This window comes from Oxyura jamaicensis, chromosome 1 (assembly GCF_011077185.1).
Source record: "Oxyura jamaicensis isolate SHBP4307 breed ruddy duck chromosome 1, BPBGC_Ojam_1.0, whole genome shotgun sequence".
NCBI lineage: Eukaryota > Metazoa > Chordata > Aves > Anseriformes > Anatidae > Oxyura > Oxyura jamaicensis.
In genome coordinates, this window is record NC_048893.1 from 201,381,583 (window position 1) to 201,406,455 (window position 24,873).

General features: G+C 47.7%; 1 protein-coding gene across 3 annotated transcripts in view; it reads right to left on the bottom strand.

Moving 5' to 3' along the window:
• MYO7A (myosin VIIA) overlaps positions 1-24,873 on the bottom strand; it is an 88,056-nt gene that overhangs the window by 56,045 nt on the left and 7,138 nt on the right. For all 3 annotated transcript variants that reach the window (XM_035330317.1, XM_035330306.1, XM_035330297.1), the window contains exon 2: positions 17,070-17,127. In XM_035330317.1, coding sequence (XP_035186208.1) covers positions 17,070-17,087 — 18 coding nt within the window. In that variant the 5' untranslated portion in view covers positions 17,088-17,127. The remainder of the gene's footprint in view (positions 1-17,069; positions 17,128-24,873) is intronic.

The window sequence follows — 24,873 nt, forward strand, 5'->3', positions numbered from 1 at the left end:
ACAGAGGGAGCAGTTAACCCCTGTCCACCCACTCCGTGTCACTGGTGATCCTACAGACCTCTGCCAGTCCTGCTCATCAGCTCTGCAGGTATTAAATTACTCAAATGCAAAAAGGCTTTTGCGATTATTTTCTTTCCTCAGTCCAAGAGCAAAACCAGAAATAACCCAAAACCAAAGTCCTGAGCAGGATTCTCTGAAATGAGGTGGAATTATTTCCCACTCCTGATCCCAATGTGACGAGGCACTCCAACTGGGAGCTACCTAGTTAAATTATTTTCAGGCATTTTTGCAACAAGCAAGAAAAATGTGGAAAAACGCACTTCACGCACTTAATTTTGACATTGTGGACTTGTAACCCCGTCTAATGCCACATTCCTGCAGTTCAGCTCCACTGGTACCTATTAAGCATGATTGAAGTGTGCTATCTGCCTTCTGAAGTCCTGACTGAAGAAACTGCTGGGAGAGAAAGCAACGGGAAGGATCCCTCTGCATGTGCACTGTTATAAGCTCTTTGAGCAACCATTTCCGTGGACAGAGTATTTATGGATTTGGTTAGTCCCCATGGGCTGATGAACAACCTCAAACCTCTGGGCAGGGGGAATTGGAGACGTACGGTGGTATAAAAATGGCCAAGCACACATCTGTCAAGTCGCCACTCCCCTGGACTTCAGGTAGATGTGAACTGGGGAATGTCACAGGGATGGAAGGCTACACCCAGGGACCAACACACGGAGAACTGCTACACACGAGGAGTCCCCAGACATTTTATGGTGGACTCCACGCTTGGCAGCTGTTTAACAAAGTCACGCTGCTTACATGTAGCTGAGGATCCTTTGTCTGTGTTCCCTTTTTCTCAGAAGACCATGCTACAGAGCTGTAATAAATATTTTCACACAACTCATTAAAAGTATAATATCCAGATCTTTTTCTCGTTAGCTGTCCCATCTCACATCCTATAACTCGGTGGAAAAGGATTAAAAAAAAAAAACACATGAATGCAGTGTCATGCACAGATACATTAAAAATCAACTTATATTAATATTTATTTCTCTGCTCCTTTGATCCAAGACTCCGAAAGCATTTCAGAGCACTCAGTGCTCTCATCCTACCTGCAGAGCTGGGCAAATTCATGCACAGTGTGGGTAACTTGATCAAGGTGTCAGCAAGAGAGGAGGTGGGGCGCTCAGTCCCCGCTCAGCGGAGAGCCCTTCTGACACCTCGGCAGCTGTGTAAAAATGGCTCTAGATCAAGAAAACAAAAATTGTAATGCTGCTTTTTTTTTTTTCCTTTTTTTTTTCTTTTTTTTAAAATTTGCTATCTCCAAAGTAAATTGCTTCTGTACTACCCCTAGGACGACTCCTGTGCTTTGCCTGCCTAATGCTCAACGTGGTAGCTCCCTCAAAATGCTCTTTCTAAGCAAATTAAAATGTAGTTCTTAGTACTTAAATGACTAGTATTAAGCAAAAAAAGCAAGTGTTATGGGATGGGCTAAGCTAGTAAGCTCAGAAAGGCCTGATGTTGAAAAATAACATCGCTCATTAAGACTGCTGACTTATTTCATTCCCCCACTTTAATGAATTCGATAGAAAAAAAAAGGAAATCAGTTACACTCCTTCCGCTGATGCAATCGCTTTTGGATCAGCCCAAATAACAGCAAATACACTGGGGATTTTAGGGCAAATCGGGGCGATTCATGCATTTACGAGCTCCAGTGGATGGGCTCATAAGTTGCATAACCTTCCTCATGCCTGGTCTGATGTTTGTTTTCCAAAACAGACAGAGCAGTGAGAATCCCACCAACCCCTTTACAATACCGACATGGTCTGACTTTTCCTTCTCAAAGGAGCTTCTAGGAGCTAAAGACCTTCCAAGTGCTCTGGGGCAGATCCTGTGCTCAGGACCTCGCACCCTAAGGGCAAGGACAACCAAACAGAGGTGCAAGAAGACGGGGCACCAGGAGGGGTCCACAAAGAGATGAACTCAGTTCTGGAAGATCTTTAGGAGGAGCTTCCAAGCACAAAGACAACGAGGTTGCACCATGGGGGAGCGATAACACTCGGGGTGAGGGGTCGCAAAGGTGAGAGAAGCTGGCACAAGCAGCACAAGGATCCCACCAGACAGTGAGGTGGATTTCAAAGTGGTTTGAAAGCTCCCAGCCACGTTGATAGCCTGGGACCCCCTGTCTTACCGCTAAAATCGTTGTGGGCTTCAGGGCCTGGTTGACGTTGCGGAGCAGTGTCCATTTGCCCTGGTCTCTCTCCTGGTCTTCCACCACCTCAGGGCAGGGCTGCACGAAGACAACTTTCTTCCTTTTCAGCATTTCCAAAGTCTTGCAGCGGTGTTTGGCCCCCTCCTTCTACATGTACCCCACCATGGATGCCAGAGAGCCACAGCTGGTTTGCTTCAGACCTCCAGCACACCTGCTGGGTGCAAGACACCCACTGACCTCATTCACAGCACGGCTCCTGGGACAGATCCGCTAGCAGAAAAATTTCCACGCACCAGCCATGGTCCTCCACTGAATGCTAGCTGAAGGCTGGGAGCCTCAAGGCAAAGTCAACAGCTTTGCTCCTCTTCTCTTCAATTCCCCCAGTCCTTCCAGGAAGGGGTGATAGTTGGTCGGGGACCTGAAGGACTCTGCAAGCAGCAGGTCTGGAAGAAGGACTGCAGGATTAGCAGAAAACCTCTTCATTCCCCCATGATTTCTCTCCAGTACCTTCCTTTCTTCGTGAAAAACTCGCTGCCAGCTTGAGGGCATCCAGCACTGAGCACGCTCGGGTGCTTATTAATCCACAAATGCAGTCGGTCCCCATGAAACACATGGCACTTAATTAACCTAATACCTTCACATACCAAATTAACCAAAGCGCAGCGGGAACTCAAAACCAGAGGCCATCTGCATTTTCTTTAAACTGATCACCTTGAGTAGATCCATAGCAGCTGAATTTTAAATAATTGAGTGGAAGGTGTTCGGAGCAGCACGGCCGATGTGTGAGAAGAGCACCTGGGCTGGGGACTGAAATGTGCTGAAGGCGAGGACCACGGGGATAACACTGGCTCTACACCTGGCTGCTCTGCAGACCCGCTTCTCAATCTGGGGCCCAGCATCATGCACAGAAATGCTGAGTCTGGCTCAGCATCACTTGCTCAGACCAGAGCAATGCGTGCTGAGACAACAGTGCAGCTGCTAAGCTTTCCACGCCATTCTCATTTATCCCGGTTTTATTGTGGAACTCTCCAGATGCCTTGATTCCCCAGGGTTTTGGAGCCATTTATCCGTGATGCAGAAGACATATTTTTGGTGGAAAGCTTTCTAGAGGAAGGAAGGCTTTGTAGGTCCCCCGATGAGACACAACAACGCAGAACAACTGTAGATGACGTGTCAAACTCACACCAAGCCGCTTCTGCTCATCAGTGGACAGCTGTGACACCAGGGAGGCAGTGCCAGCCTGGGGGGCAGATGATGGATTAACAGCTCCGTAGGTTTACACCATGCTACTGTGCCCTAAGAAATAAGGGGTTTAATCTTTGTAGCTGTGAACTGATGTGATCAGTAGGTCAAGTCTTAGAGGTACGAAGACATTAAGGGTGTCTACAGCCCGCCAAAGGAGCACGGAAAAGTCTGCATGAGACGTAAAGGTGATGCAGGGAGGAGACAGATCAAACATAACAATCCCATGGGAGATGTCAGCCTCCAGCAGGACCTGAGCACACCGTGCTGTAAATGACCCCATTTTCACTTACCTAGACAGATGCCTGATCAAAGCCAATAATCAATGATGGGGTCTGTATGGGAGGAAAGACTGAATAAATGTAGATAAAGGAACCCATAGGATGAGCTCTTGGTCCCTGCCACGCTGCCGAAACTGCAGCAGCGTGTGAGCAGAAAGGAGAAAGAGCAACCAAGACATTGCAATTACTGCTCAGCTACTGCCTGTACCGTATTTCTGAGGCTCCACAGCACTGTGAGCTGCCAAAGAGTAAACTAAAGAGCACAGATGTGAGATGATTCGCCCAAGTTTACCCTTGGAGCAAAGCAGGAAGCGAGCCTGGGAGGCTGGATCCTGCCTGGGCAGCCCCATTATATGAGTGTGCTCATCTTTTCCCTTGGGCTGAAATCCCACAGATTTCCACAGCACATTTTCTGCTCACTCCCCAAAAGCAGGAGTTTACCAGGGACTTGTTAGAGCCACCGAGGAGCGTGGTGTTTGCATGGTATTATCTGCACGGCCTCCTGGAGATGGGAAATCCCATCCTGCTGGACCCGGAGTGGAAACCGACCTCTCTTCTGTGTGCATGAAGGAGCAGAGCAACAGCACAAAGCCTCCTGTCGGCATGCATTTTGTAAGAGAATGTGCTATGCCTGATGTGGGAAACAAATAAACACGCTTAGGACGATAAGGGAGGGATGCAGTGGAGGGAAACGAAGCTCTAGCTGGCTGGCAGCCTGGCCGTGCTGTCCGTGTTAGGTTACAGCTCCCCAGGGTAACGTTAGCTCCTCGCTGTGGAGGTGGAAGTACGAGCCCCAAGAGCCATGCTGGGCCCCGATCTGAGGATTTGCTGGATCTCTGCAGCTTCAGGTTCAGCTGAGAGCAGGGTCCTAACCCTAACCCTAAGGGGCAACAGCTTTTTGCCACTGCTGAGACCTGAGCTCTCATTAAGTCCTGCTGTGCTGGTGTGAACCTCACTGCTGGAGGAAAAAGGGAAGAACCACCTGCAAGAACCCTCCGCACAACAGGTGAACCTCCCGATTTGATAAGAGCTTGGGTTTCTTGGCACCCACCTGTTCCCTAGACCCAAAGAAAGTGCACGAGGTGCTGCCAGGGCTGAGGAAGTGTTCTCGAGCTGGCTATTTTGCAGCTGCCACTGAAAAGCTGTTCTTCAGTGAAACAGGACAGGTGGGACTCCACCAGCCCAGGGCACGTGTTCAATATATCCAGGTCTCTGCTATATTCAAGGGAAAAAGGCAGCATTTCTTTGGGTACCATTCTATAAAGCAGGTATTTAAACAAGGTCACCTAAAGGGGTGGGTGAAGAGGGGAGTTTGGAGGTAGAAGCCTACCCTACGGATGTCCAAAGCTAGGAACGATGACTTATCCCTAACAGGGATGCTGAAATGTTCCCAGAGCTGCTCTTCAAGGGAACTGCTGGTAGTTGGTCACTCTAATAATTTTGCTGCTGCTTTTTCATAAATAAATGATATTTTCTTCCCAGCTCCTCGCAGCCCATCAGGCACCGGCTGTCAGCCCAGGTAACGTGCTGCACACACAAGCTCTCTGAAGCCGAGGCAGAGATGCAGGGGGAGTCGTTAAATAATTCAGTAATCAATGCACCGCTCGCTCAGCCTGTAACTTCAATACTGACAGTAGGGGAAAAAAAAAAAAAAAAAAAAAAAAAAAAAAAACCACAAACGTGGCAACAGTCCCAGCCTCTTCCCATTTGCTGCCGAGGGGCAAAAAGTATGGATTTAGGTGTGCAAGGGATGCAATGAGGCTGGGCTCTCGGTGATTGCTGCCCTCGGCCCTGGCTTTTGGCAAGGAGTTTGTTGACTGCTCGGGACCTCTGGGCTCAGTAGTGGGTTTTAGGCGTGCAGACAAACCCAGGGATGGAGTATTTAATCCGTGACTCCTAGCCGATGGAGATCTGCCTGAGCGGTGTGGACGATGCGGTGAATCCCCAATCCCTTGACGTTGCAAGCAGATTAGGCTCGCCTTGGATGCCGAAGGCTCGCACAAAAAGCTGACGGGCACCGCCTGGGGACGTGGCTGCGAAATCTGATAAGAAGTGGAACAGGAAATGAAGACTGAGCTTTTGAGCCCCCCAGATGGGCCCCGTCCCAAATGCACGTGGAATGGGGCCAAAGGAAGATAGCCTAGCAATCGTAAGGCGTGCAAATCAAATGGAAATGAGAAGAATAAAATCAGGAGGAGTCAGTGTGAAGTGCTCCTGGCCAGTCTGAGCGGTGCTCTGTAGGATGGGAGCTTGAAATTTGGCACTATAATCAAGCAACGAGCTATTCCTTCAGGTCCTGGGACTGGAGAACTTGCACTTGTGCTGCACTGGGAGCTCTCAGATCCACTCTGGATCCTCCAAAAAGAGTCAGCCCCATCCTCCTGGATAACCGAGGGTACATCTGAGAGCACCCTGGTCTGCAAGAGGAGGCACGATGCTCCCCTTGCCCTCAGCCACACAGAAGCAAGGATTTGGGATGCTTTCCTCTGAATGCATACCATTTTCTGCAGTAAGCTTTAGGATGATGGGACTAAGGGAATGCCATTGCCTACACGATTTGGGAAGGGGAGCACCAAACCCACAGAAGATCAGAGCAGAAATGTGAACTTGAAGTGATGCTTGCCATCCTGTCTCAGAAAGGCTGTTCAGAGAAGCCAAAAAGCAATGAGACAAATTCAAATGTTTTACCTGATTCCATTCCTGGGGAAAGAAAACAGGACTTTTCCAACCTTTGTGATTAAAATCTATTTTACATTTCACACATAACCTGTCAAATCCCTTTTCAGAGTTTCAGCACATGGAGGCAGCTGATTAGCTTCATCTTTCTGGGAGATCCTTTCACCTTCGTTTCTTTACTCCTGGTTCCCCCTCCCCTCTTCCCTGCCTCTCCACAACCTCTCAGCCTGCAATTAGTTCTTGTGTACCGAACAGACATGGGACTAGAGTAATCTGCACAGATCTTCCTGGAACTGTTTAATCCTAGTAAAACGCTTTATTATTATTATTATTTATTCATTTATTTATTTTATTTTGCAGATGGGAATAATCTATCCTAGTGCAAATGCAGATTCCTCACCAGAAACGAGTCTGTGCTAGGGGTCTACATTAGCCAAAGTGGCACTGATACGTCTAGACAAGCCCTACCATTTAATATAGCTCCTCTCATCTTTGGAAATATTGAATGAAAGGGGAGTAACACTGTTTTTCCCTCTTTGCTGTGTTGGATCGGAGCAGCACTGCCCTTTTTTGCACGCTCCCTTTGCTCGTGCACCGAGGGTTGTCTTGGTTACTGAGCAGAGCGTGGGGTCCGGAGAAAGGCTTTCTGCAGCTCAGTCGATAGCATCCTGAGGGGGTCTGTGATGTGACTGCTTAAGAGAGACGTGGACTGCTCCGGGGAGGGTGTTTGAAAGCCCTGTTCCTGGGAGGAATGAATGGCAGGTGAACGGGATATGGAAAAAAATAAAAAATCACGTTGGCAATAATTATGATCCAGATTGTCTTGATACTGGTTTTTGTCCCGTAGGTACCAGCCTCGAGGGTGGTGGTCTTCTTCTCTCCGAAAGGAGAAAAGATACTCCCAGACTTCCAGAAAATCTCGAGGTCATGAAGCACCCAGACATTTTTGCCATCAGGAAAGTTATACCAGAATGAACCCTACCAGTATTTATTAAAACCCAGCGAAATCATCCGCATTTCATTCCTGGCCTCGTAGGTTTGGAGGCTCCAGGTTTGGCTCCATGCAAGGGCTGCAGAATTCTTCTCCAGGTCAGCCTTAAAATGGGCAAGCAGAGAAGGTTTGTAGCTGAAGCCTCTTGCATGGACTCTTTGAACCCCTCCACCCCCGTGGCTGGAAACCTTCCCAATTACCACTGGTGGGTCCCTGGAGAGCCAAAGGACCTGGCGTCTGCTCCGTGGGTTCCCGACAGCACAATGCCAGCCCCATCTGCTGTAACTCTTTGGAACTGCCCAGTGCATCGGGGAGTTGCTTTCTGATGATTTTTCCACGAGTTTCAATTCAGCTTTCATGCTAGCAGTACCGTAAACGAAGCAGAACGAAGAAGGGCAGAGTGCTCATTTTAATCCCAAATTTCAAACCATCGCGGCTGTGTAATAAGATCCTAGCTGAAGGCAGGAAAACCAGAGTAAAACCCGGTTGCTCACAGCTCTGAAGGAATTGCTTTATAAAGGAAGGAGTCAGCAAGTCCAGCTAGACAAACCCTAACCCAGAGGCTGCAAGCAGAAAATGAGCGGGGTTGTAGGCTGGCGCAAGGTGATGGAGGTAGGAACAACCATCACTTTTCACAGTCACAGATGCAGTTGGCAGATTTAACCAAAATCCTTGCTTTGTTGGACCAGGACACGTACAGATGTGGGTGCTTTCAACCTGTGGGTTTGCAGCTAATCCATTATATTTCACTGGGCACATAACAAAAAGATTTGGGTTTCAGAGAGCGATGAGAAGCAACATCAGCCCTTTTCGTGCACTAGCAGACCCAGAAACCTGCTTGAAAATCCAAGACCCCCAAACAATCACCAGCCATTAAAAACAAAGAAATAACCACAGCCTCAAAAAAAAAAAAAAAAAAGAACAAAAACAAAAAACAAACAAACAAAAAAAAACAATAGTCCTATTTCAGACATGAAATTATCAAGCCATGGCAGCTGGTAAGATGGCCAAGGGGATTACACATTATTGACGTTGTCCTAACTCTGGTAGCTGGAAGAATAAAGCCATAAAAGAAATGAGCCCTGCATGCTTTTGGGACAGAAACTAATTCCTGTATTCTTGGAGCTTCTTATTTTCCTCGTGAGAATTTTATTACAAGGACAGTCCATGCTGAATATGCTGCAGAGCCTGCATAAGGGATGTTGACTCCAAAGGGATTTTGTCTCACACTTCATCCAGTTTACGACCAAAAGCTTGCATTACAAATGAATTGTGTTAGATGTTACCCTGGGAACCAAATTTTCAGTTCTTTTGTGGGTTTGCATGGCACCTAGATGCCCTGGACCAGCAACGGTCAGATAATTGGTGCTCGTTTAAAACCCTAGATCATGCAAAGGGAAATTAATTCATGTAAAAAATGCTCATCGATTTTCTACTTGTTTTGAGATACTCTGGAATTGCTGCATAGCCTTAATTTTGAGACCACAAGAGTATTATTGCATAGATTCATGACACCTGTGCTTCTGTAAGGAAGAGGCTGACAGAAAATCATCGTGGAAATATGGTTACTGCCTCCGTTGCCTTTTTCTGGATGCAAATGTTTATTATCTGCAGGCATCTACTTAATGGGAAAGGGCTGCCTCGCACTGAATGCAGCAATTTTATGGGGTTAAGGGGCAGTAAAATGCCTTTACAAAGTGATTTGCAGATCATGAAGACGCAGCGTGTGACCTTAAGAGCCACTGGCCAGCGGTGTTTTTGGCAATAAAATGGCTGGGTGCTGGGAGATGGACATAAATTGCTCCCGTTGCATTCACGCTGACTGCACAAAAGGCTTCAGAGCTGTGGTGTGCAAATCCCTGGCAGGGCTCTGCCCCACACAGGCACTTTTCCCAGTCTTAAAGCCAAGCAGCACTTGGCTCTGTCTTCTCCAGCGGGCAAAATAAGCCAACATCTTCTCCTGGGCTCTATAAGGTGACTCTAGTGAAAGGATGGAGGGCACCTGCTTCTTGGAGGGCACTTGCTTCTCGGTTAAACAGTGGGGAGGGAGAAGTGTTTCCAGCAATTGCTTTAGGACATGAAAATTTCTGTGCAAGGCTAAAGCATCTCCGTGTCCATTGAGGGTCCATTCTGTCTTCACCAGTGGCCCATGTGGAAACCTATGGCAGAGTGTAAGATGTGGGCAAGCCTGTAGAGATACTTCTTTAAAATGCTTTTCCAGTACAAGAATAAGCAGCTGCTAAATTAATTAGAAATTAGGAGTAGGAAATGAGTAGGAATTAGGTTCAGCATGAAGCAATGGAGGTGGATAGGACACCCGAAGAAGTAAGGAGTTTTTATAGGCTCCAGGGAAAGCTGGGCAAGGAATTGGAAAAGTGTTGTGTTGGGGAGTACTGACCAGATAAATCACACCCAAGCTAAAATGTTGTAGTTGGAGGCCAGAAAATCTACTGAAGGGTAGGAAAGTGCTGGGAGGAAATTACTCCATACACTGACTTGTCCCTCGGTGTTCACCAACTGTTGGTCACAGAGAGAGAATACCCCGTATCGTACTGAACAAGCATGGGCATTTTTTCTGTGTTTCCTATTTCTGCACATTGTAACTCAGGAAATTTCTGTTCAGAAACAGAAGACCTCAAAATCTGTAGCTGGTGAAGTTCTCTCCTTTCATGAAATTGCCTAATGGAGGGTGAAATCCTCGTAAGCTTTTAAGATTGACCTTTCCCCAGGGCAAGAAAGCAGCAGCATTCCTCTTCCACTCCACCTCCCAGCTGCCGACAGCAGCAAGGGTGGTTTGGGATAGGCAGGAGAGGACTGACCCATGGTATCACCTTGTCACGTCCACAAAACTCATACATAGACGTGGTCAACAAGGAAAAGGCAATTCCCCTCCATCGCAATAATGTGACCTGATTGGAATGTATGATTTTGATAAACTCGCTGGGTCTCTGTCTTCAAAGTCAACTTTTAAATCCAGTAAAATTATTGTGTTTGTTGCCCGTACCATGACGCCTCAGTAGACGTTCCCTGTGCTCCCACCTCAGCTTACTTCTGAGAAAGAAATTCCGTTTTTCAGCTGGTGCTAGTGAAAAGGTCTGTTATTGCTTTCCTTCCCCTGGGCCCCAGGAGCTGTGCACAGCTTCTTGAATCTGATTGCAGGAAAGCCAGGCTGAGGCTGTCTTCTTTTTTAATGAGAACTGCTGGAAATCTACACTGTGCTAACAAACACTGCTGCTGCTTGAAAAAAAAGAAATGGATTTTACATTGGGACAGCCAAATCTTTCACTGGAGTATATCAGCATCACTGATGTGTCTCCGACCCTAAATCCATGAAATATGGAGGGTTTGTTTTCTAATGCCGTGCTGCTGAACGCTTTTGAGTAGTGCATGAGGAATGTGATGAAGAGGAAGGCTGAGCAGGGAGAACCGCCTGTCTGACACGCAGCCGTTCATACCTGAAACATATGGAAAGGATAGTCCCGTGCCCCATCGGGGCTGCTATATCACAGACATTTCCTACAGCAGCCTCGTTAGCTTAAATATCTTCCCTTTCTGCAGATACTTCTGATTTCCAGCCCCTATATCCCACCCGAGAGCTCATCTGAGTTAAAAATAGGAGCGTGTAGGGATGGGGATGGGACGGGGATGGGGATGGGATGGGGATGGGATGGGATGGGGCTAGGATGGGGATGGGGATGAGGATGGGATGGGGATGAGGATGGGATGGGGATGGGATGGGGATGGGGATGGGATGGGGACAGGATGGGGATGGGATGGGGATGGGATGGAGACAGGATAGGGATGGGATGGGGACAAGAGCCCCATATTCTGCTCTGTTGGCATCAGTGGTATGAAGATGCTTCTTCCCATCATGAACAGGACTCAGAGCCTCGATGGTTGGAGCAAGGACTGAGGGAAATCAACCTTCACATTGATCCCTACCCATAGGGTAAGGGGAAATTAAGGATTTCTGGCCTCCTGTCCCACCATGCCAGCTGATGCCCCACAGCCACACGAGGTTCAAGATTCATTGCAGTGTGTGTTTTTTTTTTTTTATGAAAACCTTATATAAACAGCGAGACTTCTTCAGAGTCAGGCTGTGATGAATTGGAAGGCTTAAAAGAAAGAGGTGGCTTAAAGGAGATGAATTTGTCTCTTCTCGCTCCAGATTTTATGTCTCAGCAAATTAAGTGACATCTTTAGGGGCTCTGACAGACACGGAGAAGTTACCATCAAGCACGACAAGATGTCTTGTGAGAGCTGTCCCTGGGGATATAGCTTTTCCCTGGGGAAGCCTCAGGTCCCAAGATTAACTCAGAATAAATTTTATTATGGGGTGCTTCACAATTTCCTATGCCCTCAAACTGAGGTCCCATCAGCTGGGTATTTTGCTATTCCCTCTTGAAAAAGGAAAAGTAAACTCACCCACAGACATAACAGCTCTCCCTCCAAGCTTTCCCTGCCTTGAGATCAAACAGAATAAGGTTTCCAGTGCTTACACTTTGGGAAGGATGGATGCTGGGAGCTTGTCTGAGTTATCAACAAGCAGGAAGGAGTATGTTTACAACAGGCTCTCGGAGGCAGGGTATCTCCACACCAGGACTGAGACTGTTTGCTGTACCTTTATTTGACATCCTGCAATTTATATTCCGCAGCCGTCGCGCTGCGAGAGCATCTCCCTAGCCTGCAGCTTCATTTTCTGCACACAGCTACCCGGGCGTTTTAATTGTCCCATAAATCTGATGGAAAGGATTTGATGCAGAGAGCTGTTAAAATGCCAAATGTCTTGAGCACAGCAACTAATGAATGGCTCCCAATGATTCATGTTTCAATCTATATGCAAATGTGCCCTTTGGTTGGCTTGTGCCGGACCTTTCATTGCTGCATTACGGCTATCCAGGGAAGCCTCAGACTCATAGATCAGACAGATACAAGGCATAAATGGGCGAAGACTTAAATTATTCAGTGTTTATGAGAAAAGGAATCCAAACAGTGGGCTTACACTTTGCTTTTTATAATAACATGATTACAGATCAGCCCTGAGAAGACCTACAATAATGTTTGTTTCCCCCGCCCCTTCTTGCTATCACAAAATATGGCACAATGAATCACTTAGAGATGCGAGGCTGAATGCGTGTTATCCGATATCACCCAGGGCCAGAAAAATGTGTGTCAGCTCCCAGAGCAAACAGCGCTCGCAGAGCCCAGCTGAGAGATGTTTGTGAATGGACTGAGAGGTTTCGAAATCCCCCTGCTATTCTTACTTCCAGGAAAGAAAACCATCTCCCGGAGCGTTACACACGCAGTCTCTCGATCAGAAAATCTGTTCTTGCTCATTAATGAACTGCACGGATCCCTTTCATCCGCAGTGCTGTGTGTAATTCTGGTGTGAGGAAGTATTAACTAAACCGGGGTGGGTGCAAAAAGAGCTGCCACTGTCACAGGAGGGTTGGGAGTTTGTTTTATGATTTAAAAATATATATATATATATATATTTTGGAGGATTTCAGTCAATCCCAAGGCTGGCAGGGAAAGTGACTGCTCTCTATCACCACTGGAGAAGTGGCAAGAAGGGGAAAGGGCAATTTTAGCCAAAAGCCAACGCTGGCACAATAACAGGTATCTGCCAGGAAGCCACAAATACCTTGAGAAAATAGAGTTTTCTATACCAAGGACAGCATTGTTCACGCAGTGTTTGTTTTGTGGGGTTTAAAGCTGGGTGTGGGTACAAGGTCTGGATTGCCAGCTTCCTGGGCCACCACCTTCCTTCTCTGCCGCTTCCCCATTGCTGTCAGCCCACGCCCCAAGCTGCCCTAGATCCGTTGCATCGCTCTCCAGAGCTCGAAAGCGGTCTCCAGCTCCATCTTCATGTGTCAGGCAAGGCGCTTGGCCTCCCCCAAGGGACCTATATGCCGTTAGAAATTATCAAGGGAACATTAGCTGCCCTCCAAAGGTAACCCTGGCCAGATTGAAAAGGAGGAAGACTCAGGAATTCAGTGATTCCAAAGGAAATGTTAGATGTTTGGCTTCATTTCTTTCAAGTTGGCTTTCAACCCTATCTAAATCAAATCCCACAGCCAAAGCGGGACTTTGGACTGAACATATTCAAACACTTAAATATTAATGCTAAAGGATCCTCTCAGAGGCCTTTGTGGTGTTGAGATTTCTCTGTTTTGTGCATTTAAGGACCAGTTCTGGGTTTTATGCTCAATGAACTGCCAGAGGTGGCACCGACTTGGCAGCATGGATAGTTGCAGAAAAACTGGGAGGTTTTGGCATTGCCCCCAGGAACAACCCCACCGGCAGCACTGCTGAGCCAGGCAAACAGAGCTGAGGTTTCCAAACAAGCTTTTGCTCCTGGAAAGCTTCAGATTGGTTGGAGACACCTTCCTTACATGTCTGTCACCCTGGTGTCAACCTAAACAAGAGCTTTATAGCAGGAGGTCTTTTCACGGTGCTTGACCCTTCAGGACCTTCATTTCTTACATTGACCTGGTTATGTTAGGTCTCTGCTGTTTCTTTTCACTCCTAATTCTACTTCTCTGTCTGAAACCCCAAGAGGAGGCATGTGGCAAGGTTGCCTCTTGCCATTGGGACCGTGGTGGCCTTGGCAAACCCCTCGTTGAGGAGCAGAGATGTGCTGCTCACCAGGCCATCCATGCTCCAGGTCACCATCCCCTCCTGGTCTCAGCTCTGTCTCTTCTTGAAATAAAAGACAGAACATGCAGGAATGAGCTGCTGCTGTGCTGCGGAGCCAAAAGAACTTGTCAGGCTGCCAGGACAGGAATTTGGGAAGCCCTCCTTTTATTCCTTCCCTTTCTTTGTGCATGGAAATGAACCTGCCATCAGTAATTTGCTAGCGACTAAAGCTGATAAGTTTGGCTCCCTGCGGGCCCCTGCTGGGGAACAATATTGGCTTTTCTTCTGAATTACTGAGGGGAAAGCACAGAGAACAGGGTAGGAGCCTTGTCTGTTGCCTTTTTCCTTGCTGAGAGCCATGCACGGCCCTCCACACTCGGCTGTCCAGAGCCAGCCTCTAAGGGAGACATTAAAAATCAAAAATCCTGAGCTATAGCTGGGCAAAAGCAGGAAAAACAAGCTGTCGGAACCAAAAGCTCCAAGCTGATCTATCTGCCTTTACTAGCAGTTGCCGGAGCCCTGGCACTGGCTGCCCAGAGAGGGGCTGGGGGCTCCTCCTTGGGGATCTCCAGCAGCCACCTGGACGTGGGGCTGGGCCCCCTGCTCGGGGTGGCCCTGCTGGAGCAGGGCTGGCACCACAGGGACCCGCAGCTGCCCCACACCACCAGCCACTCGGGGTCCTGTGAAAATTTTCAAGGGAAAAAGGGTGGGAGGGAAAGATTGTATGCATGCTGTGTGCATTGAAGAATTAAAGAAAGAAAAGACAGAGGGGAAGCTCTCTGCAAAGTCATACTGATCAGGAACAGCACAGATGGATCTCTAAAATCTTTGAGCAAAACTAAAGGAGGAACAGTACTTCTATTGCTGCTAGTTGCAATTAAATGCCACGATAAACAGCAGCTCTTTGGACCACAGAGAGCAAAAGTAGTTCAAATCTCACTCACACTAGACCTTTAGATGGGGTAAAGAATGCAAAAACCTGAGAACGAGCCCATATCTGCTAAAAACTGGGCAATAAATACCCACTTCTGTGCATATCTATTCCCTGATATCTGTCAGCAAAAAGCTGCTCGACATCTGAACCTAAATCAGGGAGAGCTTAGTCTCAAAAATATTGCGAACAGCAGGAAATGGAAGACTTTTTTGAAAACTGTAGATTGTTCCAAAGGTCTGGGGTTTTTCTCATTTCGTAATGAGAAGTTGTAATCCTGAAGTAGTGCATCAAAAAGTGCTGATAACTTTTAGTAGTCCAACTGGGGATTCCTCATACACTTTCAACACACAGTCCTTGTGAACTAAGATGTTTGCAGGGAAAACAACCGACTATCTGCTCTTAAAATCCCTACAGGAGACTGAACAATCACATTGAATAGTCAGTGAGGCTCCAGTATAATAGATTCTTGACATTCCTACACTCAGGTGATACCAACAAATCGCTCACAGATGGCTCCAGTTTTTATTTCCCATCATCCAGCTTTCAGGACAAAGATACCAGCGTGTTTTTCCTTCCATCGCAACATCCTATATTGCTCCCTCACCTGCTGACAGAGGGGCAGCATCACTCCTGCTCTGCTCCAGCTTTATTGCTGTACCACTGCAGGTAGGAGAGGTAAAAGCCCAAGAAGTCAGCACTGGTTTCACGCCAGATCAGCTGCTTAGTGAGGAGCCAAGTCCCAGGCTAGATCCCCAGGCTAATCGATGCCTAGGGCGGGGGCTATAAGGCATCAGGTGCCTTGATGATTTATTGGAGCTGTTACTGCCACCCTTTGCAGTAACTTTCATGATAGCAGAGGGGACAGAAGACAATAAGGAGGTTCCTGCACCTCAGCTCTCCATTCACAGCTGAGTCCACCTAAATGTCATAAGGTAAGTGCAGGATAAATGGAGATTTATCCTGCCCTAGGAGAGGCAGGAGGGAGATGACTTCAGAAACACCCCGCTCCCTGCCTAGACAAGACACCTTGTTCTTAGAGAACTAGAAAGATTAAAATTGATTAAAACTCTGCAAAGAGCAAATTTAGACAAAAACAGAAGACTATGAGCTAGTGTCTGAGGACTATGAGCAGTATCAGCTGCTCTGCTGAGCTTGCAGATCAGCATTTCAACTGACTTTGTTTTAATTTCCACACCTGTTTTCTTTGGCATCACAAACTCCATCTGTCAGAGTTTGTGACGTGAGGCCAATGCCTCTGCATCTTTTGGGAGGGGACTGAGCTCCTTATGTCCCCTAGAGAAACGTAGTCTCTCTGAGATGCCTTCCACCCACAAAGCATTGCCTGGCTCTTCTGGCCACTGGTATCAACTGGTACCACTGGGGTTCCTGCACACAGCTTCAAAGGCCCAGTGCTTTCTGCCCAGTGGTAGCCAAAAACATATTTGCTGAGATAGACACAGAGTTGAATCAAACCTGTTGGGTAGATTTGCTCCACTGTTTCAATTCACCCCCAATCCAAGACGCTGGGCGGCACCGTCAGTCCTCCCCAGGTGTGAGATGGATGAGATAACCCAGAGGAAACTGAGGCAGTCGTGCCCAGATGCAGGGAAAACTACAATCCGAAGCCCTAAATGATATCTTAGTCTACACCAGACTCTCCATGCAACATCATGCATCAATTCTTTTTAAATATGAAAAAAAAAATCCCCCTTTTTTTTGTTTTCCATAGCGAAAGCAGCACTACTGCTACTGGAAATCAAAAATCAGTTTGTGCAGTGATTGTGCTTCATGGCTGGCAAAAAGCTGTTTTATTCTCCTGCATATCCAGGACTCACGTGCAGCTCCCGGGCCACCCCAGATGAGAAAATAGAAGCAGAGCATTGCGTGAGGTTAATCTGGACTACACACACAAAGCAATGATTTCCTCTAAGCCAATCATGGATTAAGGCTAATGAGTATCCCTGCATCTTGTAACGGTCCTTTTAGAGAAATAAAATCGGATGGAAATAGCTTGACGCGACCCTTCCCCCCAAAGAAAGCTTGTATTAGTCTTTGGGGTAAAATGAGAAATGCTGAAGAGTGGAATGCTTCACTTACCTGTCGTAGAATGACCATGGTTCCTGTATAAACACATCAGCGATCACCAGGAATGAACCTAAAGCAAAAGAAATTGGCAATTAATGGACTGACACCCTGACTCGTTGACCCCCTCTTGACACCGATGGGTCAGATCCAGCCCCTTGGCGTGGAAGAAGGCTAGGAGCACTTTAACTCCCAAGGCTTTCGTAATATTAATTCCAGACAGTGTAAGACAATCCTCTAATACACCAGGATTAATGCCTGCACGGTGGTGAATGAGACAGGGACTGGAGGTTGCTTATGCAAGTGGTGTTTTGTAAACGGAGTCCTAGAAAGTTATCCAAAGATTAAGTGACAAACAGACTGATGCTGATTTCTTGCACGTACCACCAAAGCCCAGGGTACGAGTTAATGCATGTGACGAGCTGCCCTGTCCTTACTGCTCACAAGGCTGGATGGACTGATCAACTTCTAAGCAAAACTGCTTTCAGGAGGGGAAAGAAAAGACCAAGCCCACAGATAATACCTCCATTAGGCAGAGCATCTCCACGCTCTGTCCCTGCCTGTTGTACGTGCTGTACCTTTGTGGGATTTGCATGTGCTTTACATAGGAAAATCCTATGCTGCTCTTGGGTTTGTGCTTCCTGGGGTGTGGTGTCACCTCACGATGCTCCCAGCATGAAATGGGTTTGGTCTCTGTGAGCGAAAAATGCTTTCAAGGAATTAAATTTCTGCAGCTTTTAATCTCCAAGTCATCCGTACCGCATGGCAATCAGTGATTGTTAAATTTACGATGCGGAACATTTTCCATAATAGTAAAAACTCTCATGCCTTAGAAAGTAGGCCAAAAGGCACACTTTCCGAGAGCTGCAAGTCCCACGAGACACGGGGGATGTGAAAGCTGATGAAAGATGATCTTGCAGGACACAAGATGTTTCCCTTACGGCGACAGAATGGTCCAGACAAGTCATACAAAACCAAGTATTTTGTATCGGGTTTCAGACATATATTTTACTTTTGTGCTTTCCCAGCTAAAAGGAGAACATTTATGGGAGGACTGAAGAAAAGAGGGGGTTGGACCCAATGATTTCTCGAGGTCCCTTCCAACCCCTACAATTCTGTGTCTTTCCACCCCCTCAATCATCTCCAGGTGAAACATCCCTGACACAAGACATCCCTGAAACGAGAGACACAATTTGGGACAGACTCAATCCCACAAAACAAGGAGTTGTTTGGAAAACATCCAGACCAGCTACATGATCCCTCTGCACTGCCTGCCTCTTCTGTCCCTGGAGAAGAACCTGGTGTCCTGGTGCAGCCAAGGCAGCACTGTTCATCAGGAAATATACACCAGGCAGTTACCCAAATTTTGGCCGCGGGCCATATTTAATGAATTAATTTTGCTTTCCCTAGAAGATAGATGACTGGTAGAAAATCATGTGCCTACTTAATATCTGAAAGGCTGTGAGGCAGTTGTCCTAAATCTCAGTTTGAATCTCCTCTGCAGTACTTTAATTATTCCCCTTTCCAGCAGTCCGAGTTCCTGGGTTGAGGGACATCTGCTATGGACAAGTGATCTTCTAGCTGTTTGCCTCGGTTTCCCTCTCCAAACACCCAACAAGGTAGCTCATAAGTATTCCAGTCATTACCGATTTGCATGTTAATTAGCCAAATGGCTATATAAGGGGCAACCAGCTTTCCCCAGCAGGGAAAACCCCAAAAGGGAAGGGCAGGGCACGCAGCATATTGCCCTCCCTGTTCTTCCCACAGGGGTGAGTAAGAAGGATTGGGCTTGTCTGAGCACCAGGGAGATCAGCTGCCCTCTAATTCATGGGGGCCCCGGTGCAATGCAGCAGCCATCTGGACCCTCCGGCCCTCCTTGGCAGGTGAGTGTAGGGAACATCATTCCCACCCTTATCTCTGTGTGGAGTTGTACAGCTGCTTGTGATACAGAAACGATCCAGGTTAAATAAAATGTACCTGCCATCTCCACAATATCACCCACACATAAAACAAAAGCGTGAAGGCACTGTCAATACAAGGTCTCCACACTGGTGACCTCCTCCGTGACTTTCTTGCTGTTTCTGAAGAGATCCTAATTGCAAGAGCAAGGGGAACCCAACAGAGCTCAACTCTGGAGGAGTCTGGACAAAGCTACTCCCCTGCAATTGCAAAGTGGGGTTGCTTTTCCAGTCTGTTTAACTGGCATTTCTGCCTTTTTGGCACTTTAGGACCAGAATCCAGCCACATGACCAGCCACACTGCTTAGGGCATCACTACACGATGCTAATCCTCCAGAGCAAATGCCCATTAAGCACTGGCTAGGAGAAATACAGATCTTTCATTTTAAGTGCAGGTTCTGTTCCTTTCTCCTGAAGTTCTCCATCTCACGTGATTTTCCTGTCTGCAAATGCAATGAAGAAAATGAATAAATAATTTATAGGGTTCACTGACATTCAGTGACAGCCTGTCCTCTGCTCACCCAGCTTGGTGTAAAGCTTGATTTGGGGAACACCCCGAGCACCTAATAGTGTGAAAAGCCAAGAGAATTGGCTGTTGATTCACTGCCTTACTTCTAATGGACTTGACTGGCAGAAGTGTAATGTACCACCCTAGCTGAGTAGAGAGATTTAACACGCCAATGCTCTCTGCACACTGCTGCTTTCACCTCCTGCCCTCCAGCAAGGGATCTGAAAAGGATTAAAGATTTTGCAATGTTTTTTACTGTTCATCAGAGAAATGGTGAGTAAAAATAAGGTCAGACCTATGCCCTTGGAGACAAGTGACCTTGTACTTACCGAAAGCAGGATTCAGACTGGAAAGAGAAATAACGGCTCTTGAATGAAATTAAAATAACAAATTCACTGTTCTTTGGGGTCTCTAAGCATTGAATGTGCATGACGGCAAGCAGAGAGGAAGGGGACAATGTTACTATACACCACCCATTCTGCTCCATGTCCTGCTGAAAGCTGGCATGCTTGGGAAGCTACCGCAGTTTGTATTCTTCCTTGAGCCCTTCATTAGAACCAGGCCTTTGAGGTCAGAAGATATGAGACTGAATGAAACTGAATACAGCAGCCATCCACCTTCTTCTTGGCTAACAAGTGTCTTCCATGCTAGCTTGATCCAAACACATCAACAGACACAATCCACCACTTCTCTAAGTAATTAGCTCCAAAGGTCAAAATGTACTTATTGTTTAAAATGAAGTATCTTCTCATCTGTGAAACGAAGTATCTTCTCATCAACAGACCTGTGTCTGTTGGTTTGTGAGAGAATCAGCATCTGGCCTGTGCTCCCTGTGAGGGCACTTACAGCCTCCTCCCAGCCCTTCTCACTGTGCTTTTCAATGAACTGAACATCACACTCTCATAATAAAAATGAAAAAAAAAATAAATGGTTTTTGAGACCACCTTGGATAGAAACACAGAATCATAGAATGGTTTGGGTTGGAAGGGGCCTTAAAGCCCACCTAATTGCAAGCCCCTGCCATGGTCAGGGTCCCCTGCCCCCAGCCCAGGCTGCCCCCAGCCCCACGCAGCCTGGCCTTGGGCACAGCCAGGGCTGGGGCACCCCCAGCTCCTCTGGGCAGCCTGGGCCAGGGCCTCAGCGCCCTCAGAGGGAAGAATTTCTTCCCAAGGCCTCCCCAAAGCCTCCCCCCTGCCAGGCTCCAGCCGGTGCCCCTCGTCCTGTCCCCCCAGACCTGACCAAGAGTCCCTCCCCAGCTTTCCTGCCCCCCCTGCAGGCCCTGGCAGGCCGCTGGCAGCTCTCCCCGGGGCCTTCTCTTCCCCAGGCCCACCACCCCCAGCTCTCTCAGCCTGGCCCCACAGCAGAGCTGCTCCAGCCCCTGAGCATCCTCGCGGCCTCCTCCGGGCCCGCTCCAGCAGCTCCGTGTCCTTGCGCTGGGCCCAGAGCTGAACGCAGCGCTGCAGGGGGGGCCTCCCGAGAGCAGGGCCCAGGGGGACAATCCAGGGGGACAACCCAGGGGGACAATCCCCCAGGGGGACAATCCCCTCCCTCGCCCTGCTGCCATGCTGCTGCTGCTGCAGCCCATTTGGCTTTCAGGGCTGCCAGCGCACGGGGCCAGATCGGGTCCAGCTTCTCACCCCCCACCACCCCCAGGGCCCTCTCCTCAGCTCCCACCTCAGTTGAGAAGAACCAGAATTTTGCGTCCTGTTAGATGACTGCTTTAGCTACTGGTGTGGTGCTTAAAACATGAGACTCAGCACTGTCCTGGCTTTGGACTGATATGTTCATGGTAATGGCCATCCACTTATACCTCCCCCTCCCATGACGCAGATATCTTCATCCTCCGAGAGACTCACAAGCACTCCTGAGTGAGCAGACAGGATGAGATAAAACCTCTCTCGTGATGGAGACGTGGGGACACGGTGAACACACCCTGGCCAGCAAACCACCAGCCTCCGTGCTGAGAAAGTTCCCTTCTTTACATCTTAATTGCCGCCTCTGCACGAAGGGATCAGCCCGAGGTCAGGCTGACAGGTGACAAGAGGAACGCGAGGAAACCGTCACCTCAGCAAGGGAGGTCACAGCACCCATAAGGTGCAGAAAACATGGGAATTACCCATCTCACCATCTCACGTGAGCAGTACATCCGTGATGCAAACGTGTCTGCAGGCACCTGCAAGCCCTGGGAGATGATTAGCACAGAGCGTTTCTTACTAGAAAAACCCCGATCCAGGTTCATTGAAAGGAAAAAAACAAACAAACAAAAAAAAAAGCCTTTCCTACTGCCTTTTGATCAGACCTAGAGTGGCCACCAGATTTCCAGTTAACACTAATGCCGATATTGGGAGGCAGAGGAACAGCTGCTTTGGACAAGAGATGCAGAGATGCATTTGGGTGGAAAGAGTAAATTCCCCTTCAGTTGTGGGTCCTGCTGCACGGAAAATGGGGAAAAACTGAGGTTCAGGCAGAGCTGCAAGGTGACACATGAAGGCCTATGTGATACTGAAGGGTAAAGATCCCTCATGAAGCCTTGGGTCCCCACAGGGGCTCCCCATGTCTCTCTAGTCATCAATGCAACATGATGCAACTAAACAACAGCCTGCAAGGGCTGTTCCAGGGAACACACAGATTTTTCTGTAGCTGCTTCTACAACATTCATCATTGCCTCAGTGACAGCCATAGGATTAGCTCCTAATTAGATTTCAGGGTGCTCCCATCGGGCTTCTCTTTCTGGTGTGGGTGGATGATATTCCCAGGGAAGACCTGGTAAGCTTTTGTTGTTGTTCTTCCAAAAAGAGATGCTTTGGTCATCCCACAAAGATCAAGTCCAGGATCTCCAAGCTCAGAATCTTCCAGCTACCAGAATTAAAAAGGACCCTCTCTACAGAGAAGATCAGAGTCTGCTAATCAATTAGCCAAATAACTTAAGGGAGAAAAGACTGCAGACACCAAGGTGGACTATCACAGTAAAGTAGTCCAGGGGTGTGAGCAGAAGTGATGTATTATTTACACAGATAGTTTGCATTGCTGTAATTTTTTTTATTATTATTATTTTCTTTCTGCAAGTAGCTCAAGGAAGAAAGTGCAAAGCTAATGCACACTGCAGTCTGTCATTCTGCAAGTGCAACTGAAACCCAAGGAAATGATTCTCGTAACTGAAACCACCAATAAATAGGGTGCTATCTACCTCAACACGAGTGACAGAGGGGTGTCAGGGGTTGGGAAGTAGGTAGAATTTCCAGTCAAAGACTTTAACACTCAAAAAACAGGACTTGATCTTCAACAGACTTCAGGCAGAACAGAAAGCTTCTAAAATATTTTGCTTTTCTGTAAAAATGAGCAGTTAAACCACGTTGTGAGCTCTTCACATTGGTCAGACAATGGTTTGGGTTTGAAGGGACCTTAAAAGATATCAGGTTTGTTCCCCATGCCCTAGCAGGGACATCTTTCACTACATCAAGTTGCCTGAAGGATAAACTTGGTCAGGCTGACTAAGGGTCAGATAAAAACGTAAACAGTGTTGTTTGTGCTGACCCATCTGAAAAACTCACTGGCCAGAGCCTCAGCAGTGCGAACTATCAGACACACAACTGACTTCAGAGCAGCTGCGTTATTTCCACAACCTGACAATCAGGGCACCACGAGACACTGAGGTGGTAATATCTGGTGGTGAAGTGATTTAGAAGACAGCAGGTGGAAGGAATGTGATCCTCTGTGCCTTCCTCGACGGCTCCAGGCTGTGCCATCCTGGTCACCTTTGCAAAGCATTGCATCAGCGAGCAAAATGCTCAAACCCAGCCGCAGGACCTTTGAGCCTCCTTGGTGCTCTGCAAGTCGGCACTGATCTCCTCAGGGAGTTACCCAAACACTTCCATATTTTGGATTAGGACAAGCAAAAACATTCCCCAGAAAGCCTTACATAATATATATGTTCAGCTGTGCTGAGGGTGCGTGAGTGCAACACAAAGTTAATGCTACATCTCACAAGACATTTCTAACAGTATTAAAGGAAATAAAACCAATCCAAAGACACATCAGGCATTAGGATGTGATTTTAAACTGTGCTCAAGACAAAAGGAAATGCTTTCCCAAAGCCAAGTGCCCATCCTGTGACAAACTTGCTACCTAGGAATGGTGCAAAGGGGTGCCTGAGCATTTCTTTGCTTGCCCTAGGCCATGTGCACAGATGACAAGAGTGCTGGGAGCTAGTTTTGTTTATCCAGACTAGTTTGGGGTCCACTGAGTAAGATAAAACATGCAAAACCTAGAATGGCAGTTCGTTAGTACACAGCTCTGCCATGGCTTTCTGCACCAAATCAGCACACATCCTCCACTCTGCTGTGATAATATTGACATTTAGTTGATTTTGTGGTTCTCAATGGATGTCCCCTCTTCTGCCCCGTCCCTGTGCTCCCTGAGCATCTGGGAATACGTTAGAAGACCTATTGTGCCATATCACACTTAGCTGACCCTATGGGATTAATGTGGCCCTCAGACCACCACTTGAAAGGTCTTGGTAGCGGTACCCCACAATGAGACACCTCCTCTGAATGAGCCCCAGCCAAAAAGGCTGCTTTAGAGCAAGAAACCAGAAAACTCCCTCCTCTGAAGAGTCAGAGCATCAATACTCAGCCTCTGTTCTTCTGAGAGCAGTCGGGAAACGGGCATCAATTTTTTAAGCCTCCAGCAGGAAGTTGAATAGATTTGCCTTGCATTCAATCCCTCCAACAAGCCCGGCAGGTAGAGGAGCAGAACAAAAGGCCTGACCTTTTCCTCTCCCTTTGCTTTCAAGAAGCTGGAGCAAAACAATGCCTCTCGGTGGCATCCGATCCCACCTCACCCCAGCCTCCCGAGGAGGGCTATTTCCCTTTGTGCACCAGCCTCTACCAGCAACCAAGTATTTTTCAACAGTAATGAATCAAATAAAGTATCCTTTGGCAAGGCAGGCAGGTGTAATTTCAGCATAAACCAGACCGAGCAGACTGAGTGAGTCTAGGCAAAATGCTGCACTTGCAGCTTAGCCTAAGGGTGTTTGCAATTTGTTTTCATCCCTTCTTTATGAACTCCCAGTCTTGCTAGGACCTCTAAGTGGGGCCTGGCACTGGCCAAGAAGATATGAAGAATGAAGCCGATATGTGAACCTGAGGGTGATTCAGCTCGTGAGCACACTGTCCAGGCTCTCCTCCTCGGAGCAGGACTGTCCTGCACAGTGCTGGCCCATACGGGAAGTCATAGAGTCCCAGAACCATTAGGGTTGGAAAAGCCCTCCAGGATCATCTGGTCCAACCACCCCCTACCACCAATGTCACCACCAAACCCTGTCCCTAAGCACCACGTCCAACCTTTCCTTGAA